The sequence below is a fragment of the Phoca vitulina genome, unplaced genomic scaffold (assembly GCF_004348235.1).
Source record: "Phoca vitulina isolate PV1807 unplaced genomic scaffold, GSC_HSeal_1.0 scaffold13, whole genome shotgun sequence".
NCBI lineage: Eukaryota > Metazoa > Chordata > Mammalia > Carnivora > Phocidae > Phoca > Phoca vitulina.
Window position 1 is genome coordinate 9,193,296 of NW_022589716.1, and position 19,726 is coordinate 9,213,021.

Genomic DNA, 19,726 nt, shown 5'->3' on the forward strand with positions numbered 1-19,726 from the left:
CCTTTTACTACTTTTTCTTGCCTAACTGTTCTTCCAGTACTATGTTGAATAGAAGTGGCAAGAACAGGCATCCTTGCCTTATTCCTAATCTTAGAGGAACAACTTTCTTTCACTATTGACTAGGGTATTAGCTGTGGTCTTTGAGCTGACATTTTTTTTTTTTCAATTTCCTCATCTTTTATTATTAACATATAATGTATTATTTGTTCCAGGGGTACAGGTCTGTGATTCATCAGTCTTACACAATTCACAGCACTCACCATAGCACATACCCTCCCCAGGGTCCATCACCCAGCCACCCCATCCCTCCCACCCCGTCCACTCCAGCAACCCTCAGTTTCTTTCCTGAGATTAAGAGTGAGCTGACATTTTAAACCATACTTTACTACACAGTTGTCATACTTCTCCTTCTAAGAAATGGTGGCAAAGCTAATAAAAGTTAGTCTTGCTTTTTCCGTGAGAAACATGTGAATAAGTAAATATAGCACCCACAAATAAATGTCAAAGAAATAAAAAGTTGATAAAAGATATAAATAGTTAACATGGGAAACAGAGGTTATCTAAAATCATTAAAGCAAAAAAAAATTTAAAAATTAAACCATTAAAGCAAAAAAAAATTAAAATGAAAAAATAAAACCATTAAAGCAATAAAAAAAAGTCACCACTTTCTTCTGTAGAATTAGCACAATTTTTGAAAATATAAGTAAAACCCAAGGGTGACGAGGCTGTGGAGTCACTGGAACTCCGGCGCTTTGATGTCACTCTGTAGAGCAGGCACCATGCTGTGCTTTAAGCGTGTCATCATCTCATTAGTATTCACAATAACTTCAAAATGTACTATTGTTTTCTCTGTATTTTAAATGAAGAAAATGGCACAGAAGGATCAGATAACTTGCCCAAGGATACATAGCTAGAAATTGATAGGCCCCAGATGTGAATCCTGCTGTCTGACCAAGGCCTGTACTTGACTTCTGTGCCCTGTTGCCACGTAAGGAACAGGCCTTCTGATCCTGTCATCTCCCTTCACTCAGGTTACTTGGTCCTAAGGAAATAAAATATATGAGATAAAGGGGGAGCAAGGCGGGGCACACGGGACTGGATACCTTTATCTGTGTCTACTATTTACTAATCATTGTTGTATGTTCTGGAGACACAGCAAGTTTAGACAAAACAAAAATACATGCAAAATCCAGGACTTTGGGGAAACTTTCTTATAATCAAAGAAGAAATGTGTCAGGGAGAATGAGAAAGAATGATTATAATTGCTAATTAAAATGTAGCAACTCTATGGATGAGGTATGTTGTCTGAATGAGGTATGTTGTCTGGTCTCAAATGATCTGGAGATTCCACAGCTGTAACGGATCCATCACTCCATTCTGGCTCATCAACAGCATATTATTCCTGGGTGGCTAATTCTGGGCTGCAAAAATTTCAAGCTGCATTTCTTCTGAATCAAAGTGGGGTTTCTGGAACTGTTCTCTTTCCCAGGGAGCTCATCCGCTGTTTGAAGTGGTACATGGACTGCTCAGCAGAACTGATTCGACAGGACCACATTCAGGAAGCCATGCGGGTAACGTACTGAGCTCACTGTACATAAAGGGCCCACCCTGCAGTTGTTTGTCAGTAATGTCAGTGGTTTATAGTGTGCAGGACAAGTGTAGACATCCTAGTACACTGGCCTGCTTTCAGGAACACCTTGGACCACATAATTCCCCTTTCTTCACCTTGATTTTGCCCCAGAAGATCTTTATTCCTAATAATGTTATCTTAAGGCAGGAAGGATGGATGATGTGCATTTAGCTCCTGGCCATCCTTCCTGCCTGGTTTTTGCCAACAGCATCCAAATCTGCTTCCACTGGCCAAAGCATCATATCTCCTTCTAAACCAGTAATGGTGGCAACATTGATTAGAATTAAGATCTTTCAACACTTTTCCCTTGTTCAGTGGTTACTAAACATTGGTTTTAAAACTGTTTTAAGTGGAAAAAAAAAACTGTTTTAAGTGAAAAGAGCTGAGTGTGAATGCACTATATATGGATATGTTGAGAAGAAGGTAATCTTAAAACCTTGACCTTTGGAGGAACCCAGGGTCCCCCATGACAGCACCCCTGTGTGGACAGGTCCCACGATAAGGCAGCCTTTTGCATTTCTGGGCAGCTCCAGTTTTCAGGGGATCATCCTCATTGTGAGTTAACTTCACTTTCTGGTAACTTCTTTTCATGGTACTGCTTCTACCGTAGAGAATCACCTATGAGAATATTGATCCCTCTTTTGCTCGACAGTTCTCCAGATAGCTATTTAAAGAAAGCTGCCATATCCTCTAAGAACTCACAGCAAGTCCATGCTTTCTCCCTTTCCACCCCTATGTTTTCTTGTTCTTGAGTTACTTTTTTAATTGCTTTTTAAGCATGTCTTTCCCACCCTTTCCAGTTAGCAATAAAAGAAGAATGGTAACAAAGCTGTTCTGCTTTTTCTCTGTCCCCTTTTAATTTCACATCATGTGCTATAAGTACTACTGGGCCTGTGATTTTCCTGTTCTTGTCCACATGGTAACAAGTGAGATGGGTGTTTCCCTAAGCATCATCAGACTGAAGAGGCAAAATCAAATCATAGGTCTATGTTCCCCTACCTCTTCTGTGTACATCCTGTGAAAATATAAGGCCAGAAGTGTTATTTCTGTGCTCCTTCATATAATACATATCTACAAAGCAGTCAGCATCTGTTGTGGGTGCTAGGATGCAAAGATGAGTAAGACAGGCCTCTCCCCTTGAAGAAAACATCCCCAGTGAAGCATGCATGAGCACAGGTATAGAGCAGGGTTCTGAGTGTGATGTGGAGGCAGGGCCCAGGTTCTGTTCTTCTCTTAACCCAGTACCTGTCAGCAGCCTCATACAATATTTGAGGGGATAAAAGTTGAGTTAAATGTAAAAGATTCTATGTGAGTCCCAAAATTAATTGCTCAGGATACTGGAGAAAGCATCACAGAAGTTGTTTTCTCCTAAGAATCATTCATTCAGTCACTCGATGTTGCTTGGTACCTGCCATGTGTCAAACACTGTAGTGGCCCCTGGGGATTCAGCAGGGGCCCAAGCAGAAAAGGCTAGGCCTTCATAGCACTTCCATCCAAGTGGAGGAAAGACAGACAAACATGTAACACTGATAAATACACAAAGTCAGTGAAAAAAGAAAAAACTTGAGGGAATAAACAGGATCATAGGATAGACTGGCTGGAAAGGAAGGTTTACTTCAGATCAAGATTTTAGGGAAAGCCTCTCTGAGGAGGTGACCTCTGGGCTGAAATCAGTGTTCAGGCCTGGGGGATGAGCATTCCAGACAGAGGAAACAGCATGTTTAAAAGCCTCGTTGAGGGGTGCCAGGGTGGCTTAATTGGTTAAGCATCTGACTCTTGATTTCAGCTCAGGTCATGATCTCAGGGTTGTGAGATCAAACCCCACATCAGGCTCTGCACTGGGCATGGAACCTGCTTAAGATTCTCTCTCTCCCTCTGCCTCTCCCCGCCCTCTCTAAAAAAAAAAAAGGCCTGGGAAGCTTGAGTTTTCAAGCAACCAAAAAGTGGCTGAAGTGACCAAAGCAGAGGATTTCAAATGTTAAATTGGATGGGAGGTGACAGAAAGGAAGAACTGAGGCTCGTTCCAAGGAGTCTGGCCAAATCTTGATGTCAGGGTTACTTTGGGAGATGTTCTTCGGGGGAAGATCAGGTTTGGGTGGAGAGAAGCAAGACTTCCCTTTGGGGGAGCACTTTTCTGAGATACTTTCATACTTATTCTCATTTCAAGCTTGTTTGAATAGCATCTCATACTAATGCATCCAGTACTAAGGTTTTATCAGGTCATTTCCCCTTCTTCATCCAGTTTTAGTTGATAAGTCCTCTTGACTAAACCAGTAAGTCTCTATCCAATCCTCTTTCCATCATTCATGGGATACACAAGGTCCTGGCCTGGCAACTCTCATTGTGGTGTGGACCAGGAAACCTCTTCTTTATTATTCTTGATTCAATACATCTTGCCCCCCACATCCCATCTCTTCCTTTCACTTTCAAACTCATGGCTTTCTAAGAAAGTTTGACCACTAAGGAAGATGAAAATAAAGAGTCCTTTGTTTTCTTACTTGGTTCTTTTGTTTGTTCCCTTGTGAATGACCTGTAGGAGGTATCTTTGGTAGGTTCGAGGATGGTATTTGGCAAGGTGTTCTAAAAAGATAGCACATTTTCACTACATCAGGTCCCCCAGGGAACCATGAAGAGGAAAAAGCAGGCACAGTGGATCTTCTTCGTGATGGAAAGGTTGTAATAACTCTTAGGATCTCTTTTCCTTTCAGATTTATTAACTTAAGTAGAACTGGACGGAGCAGATGCTTCACCCACAGTTATGTGTTCCATTGTCTCCACACAGGGTGGGAAGCATCATTGAATTTTGAACAAATTTCATAGGCTCTACCACTCATGACCAGGAACTGCAAGCAGTTTTGCTCTCTGGTTCTGCCCTTCGCTATGAAACAAGTAGATGTTTCAAGCCATTCAATATATCTCTGTATTAGCTGTTTCAAACTGGAAAAAAAAAAAAAAAAGGTGGTCATGAGGAAAACATTTTCCTTTTTAAAATTAGAGTATGTAGCACAGATTTTCCTGGTTCTTTTCAGACCAGGCATTAACAGGCTACCGGAATGGAGGCTGTAGCATTCATGCTGATGAAGTCACACACCGTATTTTTTTCTACTGGTACAAGCTTTGGAAGTCGCATTTTTCCGACTTAGCCATTCTGCAATGCCAACTGAATTCTATATGGGCCACAAAACCAAACCAAAACTTGTTTTGTTTTGCCAAACCTTCTGATACATGCATAGGTCATGAAAGGTAGCCTGAGAATTATTTCCTATTATATATTTCAAGTAGCTGAACTCCATTTCTTTCATCCTTGGATAAGTTTCTCCCCAGTGTCTCTGCCTTTCCAGTGTCTGGGGAATCTGTGGCATTTCTTTGATTGGAAAGCATAGTCTTGGATTTTCAATCTGTTCTTTTAAAAGATAATTACTCTGCTCAGAAGCATGAGCCAAGCTGCAGGGACTCCCCAGAATTAGATTCTTCTCCTACAACATGTTATGGGAGCTTCATCTTCTGCACTGGTCAAAAATTATGTATGCAAGCTGCCCTGGTTTGGAAGGGGATGGAGAGTGAACGTGTCAGGTCCACCTGGGGCGGGCTGTGCAACCTGAGACAAGTTTTCTCCAGACTTGATCCCCAGTGAGAAGGCTGGCACCATGTCAGGCCCAGCTGTATCTCAAAGGTGCAGAAGATTCCTTAAGGACTTTTCCTTCATGGAACAAATTCAACAGAAGTTACATCATTGCTTTTAAAGCCTCTTATTTACAGACCTGAAAAAAAAAAATGCAAAGAAACTTAATTTTCTTTTGATCCTGTATGTTCTTGAATTCAACTGCTCCCATAACAGTCTGTGGTTCCTCATTTCCAGAACCACAAAAACAGTTGTGAAATAATTTGGTGATTCTCTCAGGAAGAAGACAGCTGCGGCTCAGTGACCATTTGGACTTTTGAGAAAAACTTAAAAAAAAATGCTTGTCTCCGCAGTGGAAATTGTCCATCGCCCGATTTTGGTGTAGAATTTATGGTTTCTTTGCCCTTTATTCCCTGCTGTGTTAGCTGTTGGCCATCTTTAACACCTCTCTATCCCTTTTGCTCCCGCACCTTCAGGCCTTGGAGTACCTTTTCAAGTTTATTGTGCAGTCGAGGATCCTGTATTCCCGAGCCACCTGCGGGATGGAAGAGGAAGAGTTCCGGTCCAGCATCCAAGAACTATTCCAGTCCATCCGGTTTGTGCTCAGTCTGGACAGCAGAAACTCAGAAACACTCCTTTTCACTCAGGTCTGTGAGCTACAGGGAAATTTTGCTGCTGGATTCTTGTCTGCCTTAGCAGGTGGTTTCTTTCTTTGTCCTCTGGCTTCTAGAGTTGAAGAAGCCCTGCCAGACTCCTGTGTGTTGGGTGAGGGTTGATTTGCAAGGAAATACCTAATAGAACAAAATGCTACTTTTACTTCAAAGCCAGCTATGACCCAGCTTCCAAATATAAAACAGCCCAGTGGCTTTATGGTGGAGAAGAAGCACAACTTTATTCTCAGAAGCCCTCTTTAGGCCAAGTTTATTTAGTTACCATATTATTTGTCATTTATGAACATCTTATTTAAAGGGGATATTCAGAATGTAGAGAGAATTTTGTTTCCTAGTCACTGTGTTAATTTTTTTAAAAACTTAATAAATTTTAGATTAGTACTTATCCATTCCAGAAGTTAAGAGTAAAATAGGCAGAAATAACTAGAAAACTTCGGTTAAGAATTAAGATTAGATTCTATTAGAAATATAGTGTGGGAAGAAAATTTGTTTCCTTATATTAAAAATTCCAGTCAGCAAATCTGTTACCTTTTCCAGGGAACCTCACCCTAGAAAGGATCAAGGATATTGTTTGTTAACCATAGTCACAAGGGGGTTATTTTCTCTTATACATAAATGTCAGAATTTTATCTAATAGATGCATTTCTTTGATTTTTTTTAAACCAATTATTACTCAAAACCTATCAGCAAAGATCACTTTCCCATCCATTCATTCAGTTGCTGCCAGGACTGTCATGAGTGCATATGTGTGTTTAAATATCTCCTTTAAGATTAGAATAGTCTGCTCTTTTGTTTTCCACGTGACCCTATGCTGCCCCTGATGCCAATTGCCTTTAAGCCCCTTGGACCAGAGAACAGGTGAACAACTGCGAGCTAGACTCTATAAAAGAGTGGGACTTCCTCAAGGTTTTTAGGTGTCTCTGTAAGAAAGGGTCATTCCATGGTCTCTCTTCCAAAGTATCCCACGTAACTCATCTTCCTCCTCACATCTCTCCTCCTGCCCCTCTGTTCCTGCCAAGAAGGGCCCAGGATACCTACTCTTGCCCTCAGCATACAGAGATATGGGGCGCTCAGAGGTAGCTAGCAGAGCAAGGCAGATATGCTTTCTGAGAACTTAGCAATGCCTTGTACTCCATGGCATATTCCTAGCACATCAGGAGAGTTCAAATCTAGTCTCAGCTTAGACCCAAGTCAGAAGCAGATCTGCTTCTTTGGTGCCAGGCTCATGTTTGATGAGTTTCAGAACTCTCAGCAAGTCTGTGGTTCAGTCAGATTTTATGTCTTTGCTTCTGACCACTAAGAGATGTTCGGATGCAAGTGTCCTTCTGTCCTGGTGCATAAGTATAGGAAATCTCACCATTTAAGAGAATATTTACTATTTGTTGTGGATTATGAAAGGCCTGATTTTCCCCCTTGTCTTTTATATCTAACTGCTTTTGATAATATGTTTTTGTGCTTGTTCTAATTTCTGCAAAAAAAAAAAAAAACAAAACAAACAAAAACTCTTTGATATCCCAGGGAGTTAAAAATCTGTAGATAGAATTCATTTAAGTTCTGTCCTTGGGCCTAGCCTGAACACAGACTGCAGTATGATAACAGACCTGTTTCCCCATGGCATAAATTTTCACTCACTCTAGGCCAGTGTCTACTGCCTGCCTGATGAAGCGGTCACAGAAAACAGCCCCCCGCCTTCACTACGTGCCACGTGGGAGGAATGCACTCTCACCTTCTTGTCTCACAGTGACACTCCATTCCCCTGTGTGAATTCTGGGTTAACTGTGTAAGAGGGTTGAGAAGTGGGAAAGCCTCCTTCATGTTGCTACCATGTAGACAAGAGAGAAGGAGGACCGGTATTTCTCAAAGGTTAATGATGTGCTGGAAACTAACTTCATGCACCTAATATTTTTCATGCCAATACCAGGAGACAAGTGATAACATCTTCCTCATTTTATAGATGAGAAAACGGAGGATTAGGCAGTAATTCACCGAAGGTTATGTGACAGAGAAGTAGTAAAGCTGAGATTTGAACTCCTATCTGTCTAATTCCAAAACCCGTTCTCTTTCTCCTATACTACTTTGCCTCTGAAAAGCTCTGGAACTATTATCAGATTGTCCTGAAGAGGCCACTTCATGGGTCTACCAGAGCCAAGACCCATGAAGAAAAGTCTCCAAACACACACACTCCCACCCGTGCCCAGGCCATCTAAGTTGCTGAACTCTATGCCAACATAATCACCAGTCCTCGAGAGTTCCTAACTGACTAAATCCACACATTCTCCATCCTTATGGATTTATACTTGGCACTGCGAAGTATCACAGATGAAGGACACGATTTACAAAGTCTTCAGATTTCATGTTTCAAATAAATGTCTCTATCCTGGGAAAATGGTCCAGTTCTCAGAGCTGGATTGCTGTCTACAGGGCTGTGAGTGAAGTTCAGCTCATGCTGCTTGGTGGTGCACAGCTCTCTCCGCTATATTTTCTTTGAGCAGTTCCTGGCTTGCATTTGAGACCAAAATTAGAAAGTCGAGGTTTGATCATAGAGACCGACAAAAAATTTAAATCCATTTTGTGAGCAAAACAGCTATGGCTATTAAGCCATATTGAGCAGATTTCTTTTTATATTCCTTTCTCTTGCCAGCAAATGTATTGGCAAGTTATGAAAGCTTCAAGTGGCCTGGGCCGCAGCAAAATTCTTGTTTTAGTTTCCTTTTTGCTCTTCTGTTCCATGCCCTAAGAGTGCAGCTGGGATGTGTGGAGTCAAAGGCCCGGGAGGAGCCCCCATGAGGCAGGGATGCTGCTGTGACTTTTCAGCCTCTCACCTCCCCGAATGATTATCTGAGCATGTGAGATAGACACCTAACTCTGTGCTAACCACAGCCTCACTTGCTTCTGCAGGCTGCACTCCTTAATTCCTTCCCAACCATCTTTGACGAGCTGCTGCAAATGTTCACCGTGCAGGAGGTGGCAGAGTTTGTGAGAGGGACTCTGGGGAGCATGCCCAGCACTGTGCACATCGGGCAGTCAATGGATGTGGTGAAGCTACAGTCTATCGCCAGGACTGTGGATAGCCGTCTGTTTTCTTTCTCAGGTAAATCAAGTTGGAATGAGAGTCAGACTCACCTTTCCTCCTTTCCAGGGTGTTACCAAGTGGTAATCAAAGGATCCGTTTCATCAGCCATCATGCAAGAACCCTGTGGCCCCCAAAAATGCAGACTGTTTGGGAAACTATGTTAGATAATGCAGCCAAGATGGAGGCCTACTGCCTCACTCATGATTTATCCCTAGGGACCCACAGTCTGGGCCATGCCCATGGGGTGGCCTGCAGAGCAACTTCCAGGCCCACAAGTCTAACCAGCTGCCAAGCGTAGGGCCTGCCACACTACCTGTAGGAGGAGAAAACAGAGGGAAGGGGGGGTGGGGGACAAGAGAGAAAGGTGTAGCTCAAGGGGATGAGGGTAAGTCAAGGAAATAAGAGAGACCCTGAAGGGGGCCCTGAGGACCCACTGTGTTTACTTTGTTCCTTGTCTCACCAGTCAGATATATGTTCCTTGCTTGTCTTTGAAAGAGCCTCTAAGGATCAGATAAAGAGATAGACAGTGAGCCCTCCACTCCCCAAGAGGTCAAGACAGCCTAACAAATAATAAACAGCCCAGACTACTTTCTGAAAGAACCTCTGTATTCATACCTGAAATCACATTCAGCATGATCAGCCTGGCAGTGGTACCAAATACTCAATGTCCAAATGTTAAGATCAATATGAGCCTTAGCCCTTTAAATGCAATATCATGATCATAGAATAAACTTCTAGGTCACAGAAATAAATCTGAAATGCTAACAAAACAATTATTATTAGAATTTTTATAATTAGAATTTTTGGTAATAAAAATTTTTGTTTGACTTTTAAAGTGTAAGAACAATAATTTCTCAACCAAGTGCTACACACAGTTGCAATACTAAATAGATGTTCCCTTTGACTTAACTCTGCCAGTGTAGGTTATTATTCGTGGCAAAGCTGCCACCAAGAAAGTCAGCTTTTCTTTATACCAGTAACTTTATACCAGTAACTCTTTATAGTAAACACTTCTCCCTTCACCAGTTCCTGGGCTGGAGATTTTTATCACTGGTTTGGACGCGTTGGCCCTGAGGCTCAGCATACGTTCAGGCTTTGTGCACTACTTAAAGAAGATGCTTTCAAATATATGGGAAGGGGGACAGCAGACTGCCCTCACTGACCTCTTATATATTTCTAATATATATGTATGTACTTGTGCTTCCCATAAACACTTAACGAAAAACTGTTCTTAAACTTTATGTGGCAGTGGAACTATGTAGTTGGATATTGAGATGACAAGCCCCCACCAGATTTTCATTTGCATCTCCGTTTCATTGAATGCTTGAGTTGCAGCAGCTCCCTTGAAGCGAGATTTTTACCAGTGGTTCTTTTAAGCAACACTTACATTCTCAGAGCACATCAGTCCCGTCTCTTCTTCAGCAGGTTCCAGTAACAAACTACTGTTTTCTCTGCGGGTAGTTATTGGTTGTTATAAATCCTGCTCTGTTGGTATTTTGGTCTGCAGAATGTATTATGAACTTCTCTTTTGTCCGAGCATCCTTTTAAATATAGAACAGCGGTCATTCCATTTTATTTGAATATATTCTAAGTATTTGACAAGACAGCCCCCAAATCTCTTGTAAGTCATGTAATTTGTCTTTGGCTGAGAAAAAAAAAAAAAGAAAGATTTTCTTTCTGAATTTCATCTGGAATACTTAATTATGGTCAAATAAATCCAAAATGCCCTGGTTTGTTTGTATTCCTGGCATTCTGACTACATCGTGCTGGCCAGGTTAGAGGGTACCTACAGAGTCACATAGTCACTGACCACACAGGACACAGAGCACCAGAAACATGTTCACACTTGTTTTTCACTTTGTCTTCTCATCACACCTGTGAAGGAAATGCAGAAAAGGCCATTAGCACCTCATTGTACAGATGGGAAAAAGCAAGCCCATAAGTGGAACTAACCTGCCTAAGGTCCCTTAGGGTGAGTTAATAAAGGAATTTGAACTAGGATTCAGCCTTCCTGACTGAGTTCTAAATATAGTCATCTCCTGATGAAAATGTTGTTCAGGTAACATTGAGGAGAAAAGTTAGTATTGGCAATAAGGATTCGCTAATTATCAAAGGCTTGTGACAAGACAAAGTCCTGCTACTGTTCCCTTCATTGCTGTGGACATGCCAAGCCTGTCCCTAAGCCTGAGGGGAAAAGGAGGTAGGCCTAATGGCTGCCACCAAGTAAATGCTCATGCCAGGCCACCTAGCCAGAGCATCATAAAGAGTGACCATTTATAATCCATATCAAGTCTACAGGTTCAATCAGTATAGTTCATAGAACTAGGTGTGTTATTTAAATGGAATTTTCACTGTAAGCTATGCTTTTAATTTGGAATCTAGTCATTAAAGAGATTTCGTTTGGAAGTAATCCCCTAATGTTCATCCTGCACAAAATGCCATAGATACCAGGCTTAAAATGAGAAAGATGGAAAGAGAGATGGAAGGATAATGCTGTGGGATGTCTTATAATGTCGAGGAAGTGGGCTTTTAGGCCTTCATAAGGGAAGGAGTGACCTCCAGCTTGGCACCAGGTTCGACCCCACTTGCTTTGAGACCAGTTAAGTCCCACAGTGCCACTGGCTTCCAGAGGTAGCTAGTTCTCCTCTGAAGGGCTTCTTCACCTTTGTGTTTTCTCTCTCAGAATCCCGCCGCATCCTGCTTCCTGTGGTTCTCCATCACATTCACCTTCACCTGAGGCAGCAGAAAGAGCTGCTAATCTGCTCAGGGATTCTTGGCAGCATCTTCTCCATCGTCAAGACCAGCTCTCTGGTAGTGGCCCCATGTCCACTTCTTCCCGCCTCAGCTCTGCCCATCTTGTATTACTTTAGCCAGAGGCAGACCAACAGAGATCACTTTGTACATTTCTCAGTCAGAGAAGCTTTCATCAGTGACAGAGAAAGTGAATGGAGGCCTGTGTATGCCCAGCAGGCTTCTCTACACAGCACAGTTCTGCTATTTGAAAAAGTTGTGCTCCCATAAATCCATCCAGAAATGTAGTTATCTTTAACACCAGAAAGCTCAATCCTGTGCCATGTTCTATTTCTATCAAAAGGTATTAAGCCTGTGTTCCTGGGAGTGTTCTGAGGATACTCGGGCACAAGCACAGGGAGGCAGGCCCAGGCTGAGAGGCAGCTTGCTCATTCAGACTTTTCTGTCAGCTTCCTGGTGGCTTGATTCCACCCATATGGCATTCCTATACCATGCCAGATGAGGTCAGGATGTACGAGAGATAATTGTTGCCCACAAGAGCTCTGAGCCTCATGGGATGGGAGAATTGTACTTTAAAGACGAGGTTTCAACTAATAATGCTTTTGCCTATTTTCTTTCCTCCTTACTTTTTCTTCTAAAAAGAGATCTGTCAGGGGTCGGCGGGGGGAAGGAAAGACATGTAACAGGCATGAATAAGGGTAGGAATTTATTTTAATCATATTAATTTGATATATTTATTATAATAGAAGAAATGCACATTAGAGAAAATGTGTAAACTATAGGAAAGTATAAAGAAAGAACAAGAATGAGTTTTTTAATCCAACATCTTACTAAATTGAGATCAAGTTTCTGGAGAATAAAATTTCAACCACATTTAAAATGAAGGCCAGTAGCCAGGTGATAAGAATGTACAAGGTTAGGCTATCCATGTAGAGCAGGAGAGGTCCTGAGAAAAAAGAGTGTGATTGATTTGAGCAGGATGTAGGGACCCAATAGGGTGCTCTGGTGTCCAGACTTAAAGTACCATCTGGTGACAGGGGCCTCAGTTGGCAGAGTGCCTATGGAGGTTGTAGTGGCCCTATTGTTTGCTCTTGGCTCCAGGCAAAGCTTGGCAGCTCTGCTTCCCACCAGGCCTCAGAGAGGTCTATCAGCAATCCAAGGTCAGACTTGAGGAGGTGAGAGGCTTATTGCTAAAGGAAGGAGAGAAATTGAAGGGGAAATAAAGGGAAGGAGAGGAATGGAAGAGGAATGGAAACAGGTAAAAACCTGAAGGTCTGGTTGTTTTTGTAGAGCTAGAGAGTTGGGTGCAATTAGTTGCTTACAACTAGTCAGAGAGATGTCATAGGTTAGAGTGTTACAATCGTTTCAGCAGTTGAGAAAGAGGACTTTGGCCCCAGGAGCTGCTCATATTTTTCATGTGGAATGGGGCACAGTATAATTACATTGAATGGATGGGTTGGGGGTGGAATTTAAGCTCCATGAGAGTAGAAATACTATCTTTCTTGTTCACCTCCGTATACTCAGGTTCACAAACAGTGACTGGCACATGGTAAATGCTTAATGAATAATGGATTGGTGGATGGATGGACAGATGGACATTTATGCCAGTAGTAATATAAAGAGGCTAGAGAAGGGGGCAATGGGAATCTCTGTAAGATAAATAAAATCAGGCTACAAGATTTGAGATTCACTGTGAGAGGTCTGTAAAAGGGGATAGCACAGACTCTTCCTAGATTCGGAGTGTGGTGGCCGAGAAGCAGAGCTTAGTGGGGAGGTGGGCTTTGTTGTTTTTGTGAGGCTGCCCAAGAAAGACACATTGAGACCAGAGTCCTTCAGGTGGACCAGGGAACACGAGCAAGAATGCTGAGGAGCTAGAAGTGAGATGCAGCCATACTGAGCAGCAGTTGGGGCCAGCAAAGCTTGACCTCACCTAAGGAGAAAGCCCTGAGAAGAAAACAGTCCTCTTGAAGACTGAGATACTTCTTTGTGCTTCAGCAGCTGCGTTAGCAGTAGGAAGGTGCTACCTCCGCACCCTGCAGCGTGACTACTTTACCATTTTCTCAAAGGGTTAGTCAGCAGTGTTGTGCTTTCTCCTGACTTTTCTAGGGAAGTCAAAGAAAACATGTAACTCAGGACCCTCGCTTCTGCCCTGTACATTGTAATGAACGTATCTACCTGAGGTTCAGAACCGTGGGCGTCAGGTGGTGCTGGGTTAGGCGAAGGCCCCCGCCACCATCCCAGGGCAACAGAGGCAGGTTTGCCTCACGTTCTCTCAGAGCCGTTGTCTCAGGTTCCTTGGCATGGCGAGCTAGTGAGGCCGGGGCTCAGTGTTAAGAATCCAGGCAGAAGACCACTCCTGACGTCGCTGACTTATAGTGCTGCCAGCCGCATGACAGCCCGGCCTGCTGCTAACGGTGTGCTCTCTCGCTGCTCGCTCCAGGAGGCAGATGTCATGGAGGAGGTAGAAATGATGGTGGAGAGCCTCCTGGACGTGCTCTTGCAGACTCTGCTCACCATCATGAGCAAATCGCACGCTCAGGAGGCGGTAAGAGGGCAGCGGTGCCCGCAGTGCACAGCCGAGATCACTGTTAGTAACTAACATCAGGTTTTCTTGCTTTCTCTTCTAACCTGGGGCTCCTCCACACCAACCCCCACCTCCTCATCGCACCACCTTCATCACCCCCCTTCCTGCATGGTTGTCAGCATGCTGCCCTCGTCCCCTCTCACACCTGGTTCCCATCTCCACTCTCAAAGCTCGAGGTTCCTAGTCCCAGAAGTCTCACTAGAGGGCAGATGCAGGGAGTGCTCCTGTTCTCCTGCACACTGTCTCTGTTGGCCACTGCCTTTATGCCGACTCGTTTGCTATTATGTAGAATGAAGCAGAGACATAGTGAGGGACTGAAGGTGAAAAATGGACTTTTCCTTCGAGGAGCAGGCTCTCCTAAATGATGTGCTGCACAGCAGAATAATTTTCTTAGAATTTGGTTGTATCTACAAATTAGTTGGTTTTGTCCACAATGTTTGTATCCAAATGTCTAGCATCAGGAAAACTGTGATGAGGTAGAATTGCCCTGGCATTACTGGACAATTAGAAGAGAAACAGCCTGGAGAAGCCTCTCAGGAGGGGCAGAGAGACAGCCCCCACTCCTATACCCAGAGTGGACTTCTTAAGGCCGATGTTAGAGCTCAATAAACAGATTGCATGGGATCTTCCAGTTGGCAGGTAGGAGGCTGCAGTGATTTCTTTGAAGTAAATCCTCTGTGGGAGCAAGCCAAGCTCCAGCAGGCTAGGGAGAGCAGGGAGAGCAGAGAAGAGGCATGTGTTCTGAAGCACTGGGCTTAGAAAGAACGTCTGTTCCCTTGGGAGCGCCTGTTGGGGGCACTCTCACTGTGCATAAAAATATGCGTACCCTGCTATGTCCTGGTGACCCGACCTTCTGTCCCACAACTGCCCAGTGCCTGCTGTGCGCCAGACCCTGCTCTGTGCACGTTACAAACCCTGACCCATTTATGCTACATCACAGAGATGTAATGAAGATGGTAGTAACTGCATAATTTACAGAGCGTGTCTTAATGTACTGGACTTTTCCGCGGAAAAGCTTCATGTACATTCATTCCTCTGATCCTCATAATGAATCTATGAATTATGACTTATTATGCCCATTTTCCAGATAAAACTGAGGTTCATATACATGTATGTGTTCTGCATACACATATGCATAATAATTTCATATGTCTAGCAATGCTCTGAGAGACAAAAAAACTGTCAAATTTCCATGAGTTTAAAAACATTTGGTCAGCTGCCCATGCCAAAAATTGACCGAAGATGATGAAAGTCTTGGAGTCCGTAAAACAAGGTTTTCTTCCATGTTTACCACAGTTGGAACTTGAAGAAATTTTAACGATTCATTTTTTATCCTTAAATTTTTACTTATCTTAAAGCCCATAACTTGTCTTCTCATAAAGATCAGTTTTGACTCCTCTGCTTTCCAAAAAGTTATGTTGAACCTACTATGTTCCATTCTCCTGGTCCAGTAACCACATGTAAGCTCTGGGAGGTCCCAGAGATCCTCGTAGAAGGGCTGCTCCAACCCAGCACGATGAGAAGAGTCCCAATTCTGCCCAGAAAAGGCCGAGCACCCTGTTCTGAGGAACCCCTGTAGACTTCAACATGGTGGCCTGGCAACATATAGTGACGGAGGACTGTGTAGCCAGAAATTTCCTAGGAAAAAAAAACTAGACTATCTGTCTCACTTTGCAGTACTTCTTTGTTACAGGTTAAGGTTTTTCCATTAACCCCGTGCTGCCGAGGTCTCATTAAAACTCCCAAGCCCTTCAGGTCCCCCGTAGCAGAAAAGAAAACTCATTCTCAGGGCCAGAGTTCTCACCTTCCCTTTCATGATCATTGAGGCCATCTCAGACCCTTCCTTCTCTCCTTGCCCTCTTGTGGACTGGGGAAACACAGCCCATGTGATTAGCTGTGCTGAGTGGTTGTTTTTTGGTTTTGGTTTTGTGTTTTTTGGTTGGTCCCCAGGGTGAGTACGTGTCCTGCCTTCTCTCGCTGCTCCGCCAGATGTGTGACACCCACTACCAGCACCTCCTGGACAACTTCCAGAGCAAAGATGAACTCAAGGTGGGCAACAAACCTACCTCAAAACTGACTTTTCACCCAGGACAGGAAGCAGGAAGCTAAGACTGCCCAAGGGCTTTCCCCCTGCCAGGGGGCGAGTACCAGTGACCAGTGCTGCCTAGGGCGAAGGATTCACCAGCCCCACTTTACAGCTGTGAGTGTATGGCTCCCAGAAGCTGAAAGCCAGCAGTGTTCTTATACAGACAGACCCCAGTAACATGGGCCAGTTTTCCCTGACTGATAGCAGCCTTATGACCACGTGCCTCTGTGGGAGGCTGCTCTAGGCCATAGTAGTTGTCCACAAACCAGAGCTCTTCCCTTTCTTATGAACTCAATAATCACCTTATATTTTGCCCCTGCAAACCAGACTTCACTGTTTAATAACTATAGTTATAATAATGGTGAAGACTTTTCTTCATTAAAATGTATTTCTGGAAGTGACCTGTAGAAAGCAAAAGTGAGTACTGCACATTGACGACCAGATTCTGGATCCAGACCACTGGGGGAGATGGTGTAGAGAAATGGGCCCATGATCCACACAACAGAAGAGCATTGCCAAGCTTCATACGGTATCAGCTGCTGACAAACTGCTGGGGCTTGTGTTTTTGCCTTAGAATGTGCTACTCAGTTCATCCCTGGATAAACAAACTATTGCAGATTTTAGTTGTATGCTCTGCCTCCATTCAGAACCAAGTCATTTGAATTTCATAGTAATGCATTGCACTGTTATTCATTTGTATGACCTTTATTAATCATACTGTAGCAGTTAGTATTAGGTGTCACTTTCTACTATCTGATCTTGCCTGCCTTTCCCTAGACATAGATCTCTGCAGATTGTTGTCATTAACTCATTGCAGTAAGGTCAGCCTATCTTCTTGGAGGGGTGAATTGACAGCCCTTGAAGTGAACCAAAAGTTAGCCAGAGACCAAAGCAGTGCTTGAGCTGGGGTATAGAGCCTGAAAATCCAGGGTTGGCTGTTCTAGATCATTTTCGTCCTTTGTGTGTTCTACTAACTGATTCGCAGTCAGAAGCTCAGGCTGACATCATTCTCTTACTTTTTAATTAAAATTTTATTTTTATAACAGCAATATGTACACATTTTTTAATTTTAAATTTATTATTCATTTATTGAAAGCCTGCTATGTGCAAGCACTATACCCAGAACTTTATGGGTTTTTAAATTTTTAATTCCAGTGTAGTTAATATACAGTGTATATGTATACATAATCTTAAAAGCCAAAGCACATTACAAAGCTCGTAACATAAAATGGTAGTTTCCTGGTTCAGCCTGACCCGTGTCCAGTTTCTATTCCCCAAAAGCATTCACTTTGAACTCTTCTGCTGTTCTTTAAGCTTCTACTGCCATTTTAAATTTTAATGGTAGTTATTATCTATTTTCTTGTTCCCATGGAAAACAAGGGTCACTCTCCTCTCTCTCACACACACGTCTTTCCTCTCATTCTTCCAATATAGCTTGCATACGTTTTTGTTTAAATCAGTAGTTGACTCTTTATTACAGCTAGTTAAGTACTGTGGTGAGCCAGCTGCTATGCTGTTACACTTCCTTTCTTATAAAACTTTTTGTTTTTTCCTGGAATTATTTGCCTCTTTTGTTATTCACTTGTTTTTTTTTTCTTTTGGTTTTCAAATGTGGCGAGGATTTCCTACTCCCTCTCTGTAATAAACTCCCTCTTCTTCCAGCTTTCCTCAAGGTCAGATCTGCCAGATACTGTCAGATCACTTTTTCTTTTCCTGGAAACTTGCCCTGGTTTTATTTGTTTCAGTCTCTAACTTTCATGTTAGAGACTTTCCTCCTATATGTAGAGACTTTTGGATGTCAGTCTGTGTCTAAAAGTGAGGTGCTCTGGTGCTAATGAGAAGCTCTGTGTGTGTGCAGGGTTTGTCTCCAGCAGGCTTGCCGTAGCTGACTGAAGAGGGTCTGGTCATTTGGTCAGAATGTCCTCTAATTCCTGTATTTACTGGTCTGCTCTCTTGGACTTATCTATTTCCTGAGACAAGAATCCTTTTCCCTTCCTAGGAATGGAGTAGCCCACCAATATTTTGGGAACCAAATAGCAAAAAGGGACTGGGAACCTTCCAGTTCAGCAGGTGAACTTTCTCTCAGTGCCTGTTTTCATTTTGGCATCTCAGCCCTTAGCTGTTGCTGTATCCTTGAGAACAGATCCTCAGTGAATAACTACTCCAGAGAGCAGCCCTCAGTCTTCTGACAGGATGGTAAAAGTCTGGTCACCTAGGGACATGAGATGGCAGAAGAGATCTTGGGGAGACTGTAAATCAATCTTTCTGTTTTTAGCCTTCATATCCCAGTCCCACAGAGGTACCTGGTGATGCCTACAGTTTCTGAGATTCTTGCTTCCTATTGCTGTCACTTCCAAAGGCTCTTGGCTGTCGTCTTTCTCGAGTATATTAAGTCAGTTACCACAAAGGCTTTCAAGATGTATTCACCTCTTCTGATTACTGTGTTCTTATTTCCTGTTTCCTTTGTCTCTGTGGGCATATATATTTCTTTACTGTCATTTTAGAGGATTTGAGCTGAAACAGACATGAGGGAACATATGCAGTCCACCACACCAAATATAGAGTTCGGCACATTTATTCTTTTTTTATGACAGCATTATTGAGATATAATTTGCATACCATAAAATTTACACTTTTAAACTGTACAATTCAGTGTCTCTGATTATATCCATCTTGAAAGACTTATCACAAATTAACAAGATCAAGTTAATAATTTATAACTTCCCACAAAGAAAAGCCAAAGACCAGATGGCTTAATTGGTGCATTCTACCAAATTTTTAAAGAAGAATTAATACCAATCCTTCACGAGCTCTTATGAAAAATGGAAGAAGCAGGAACACTTCCCAACTCATTTTATGAGGTCAGTAGTACGCTGACATGAAAACCAAAGGCAGACATTACAAGAAAAGCAAACTATAGACCAATACCCCTTATAAATGTAAGTGCAGAAACCTTTAGCAGCATACTAGCAAACTGAATCCAGGAACATACTAAAAGAAGTATACACCATGAACATGTGGGATTGATTCCAGAAATGCAAGGTTGGCTTAACATATGGTAATCAATCAATGTAATACACCGTTAAATAGGATAAAGGACAAAAACAGGATCATCATAATGGATGTAAAAAGATCATTTTTTAAAAATCCACCAAACTTTCATGATAAAATCATTCAACAAACTAGAAATAGAAGGGAATTTCTTCAGACTGACAAAAGGCATCTATGAAAAACCCACAGCTAACATCATACTTAATAACAAAAGACTGAATGCTTTCCTCTTAAGGTCAGGAACAAGAGAAAGACATC

General features: G+C 42.6%; 1 protein-coding gene across 4 annotated transcripts in view; it reads left to right on the plus strand.

The window, feature by feature from the left end:
* DOCK3 (dedicator of cytokinesis 3) overlaps positions 1-19,726 on the plus strand; it is a 571,728-nt gene that overhangs the window by 492,011 nt on the left and 59,991 nt on the right. For 3 of the 4 annotated variants that reach the window (XM_032411365.1, XM_032411366.1, XM_032411368.1), the window contains exons 22-27: positions 1,490-1,571; positions 5,729-5,899; positions 8,822-9,014; positions 11,680-11,807; positions 14,188-14,334; positions 16,282-16,380. In XM_032411365.1, coding sequence (XP_032267256.1) covers positions 1,490-1,571; positions 5,729-5,899; positions 8,822-9,014; positions 11,680-11,807; positions 14,188-14,334; positions 16,282-16,380 — 820 coding nt within the window. The remainder of the gene's footprint in view (positions 1-1,489; positions 1,572-5,728; positions 5,900-8,821; positions 9,015-11,679; positions 11,808-14,187; positions 14,335-16,281; positions 16,381-19,726) is intronic. The other variant, XM_032411367.1, reaches the window with a different exon arrangement.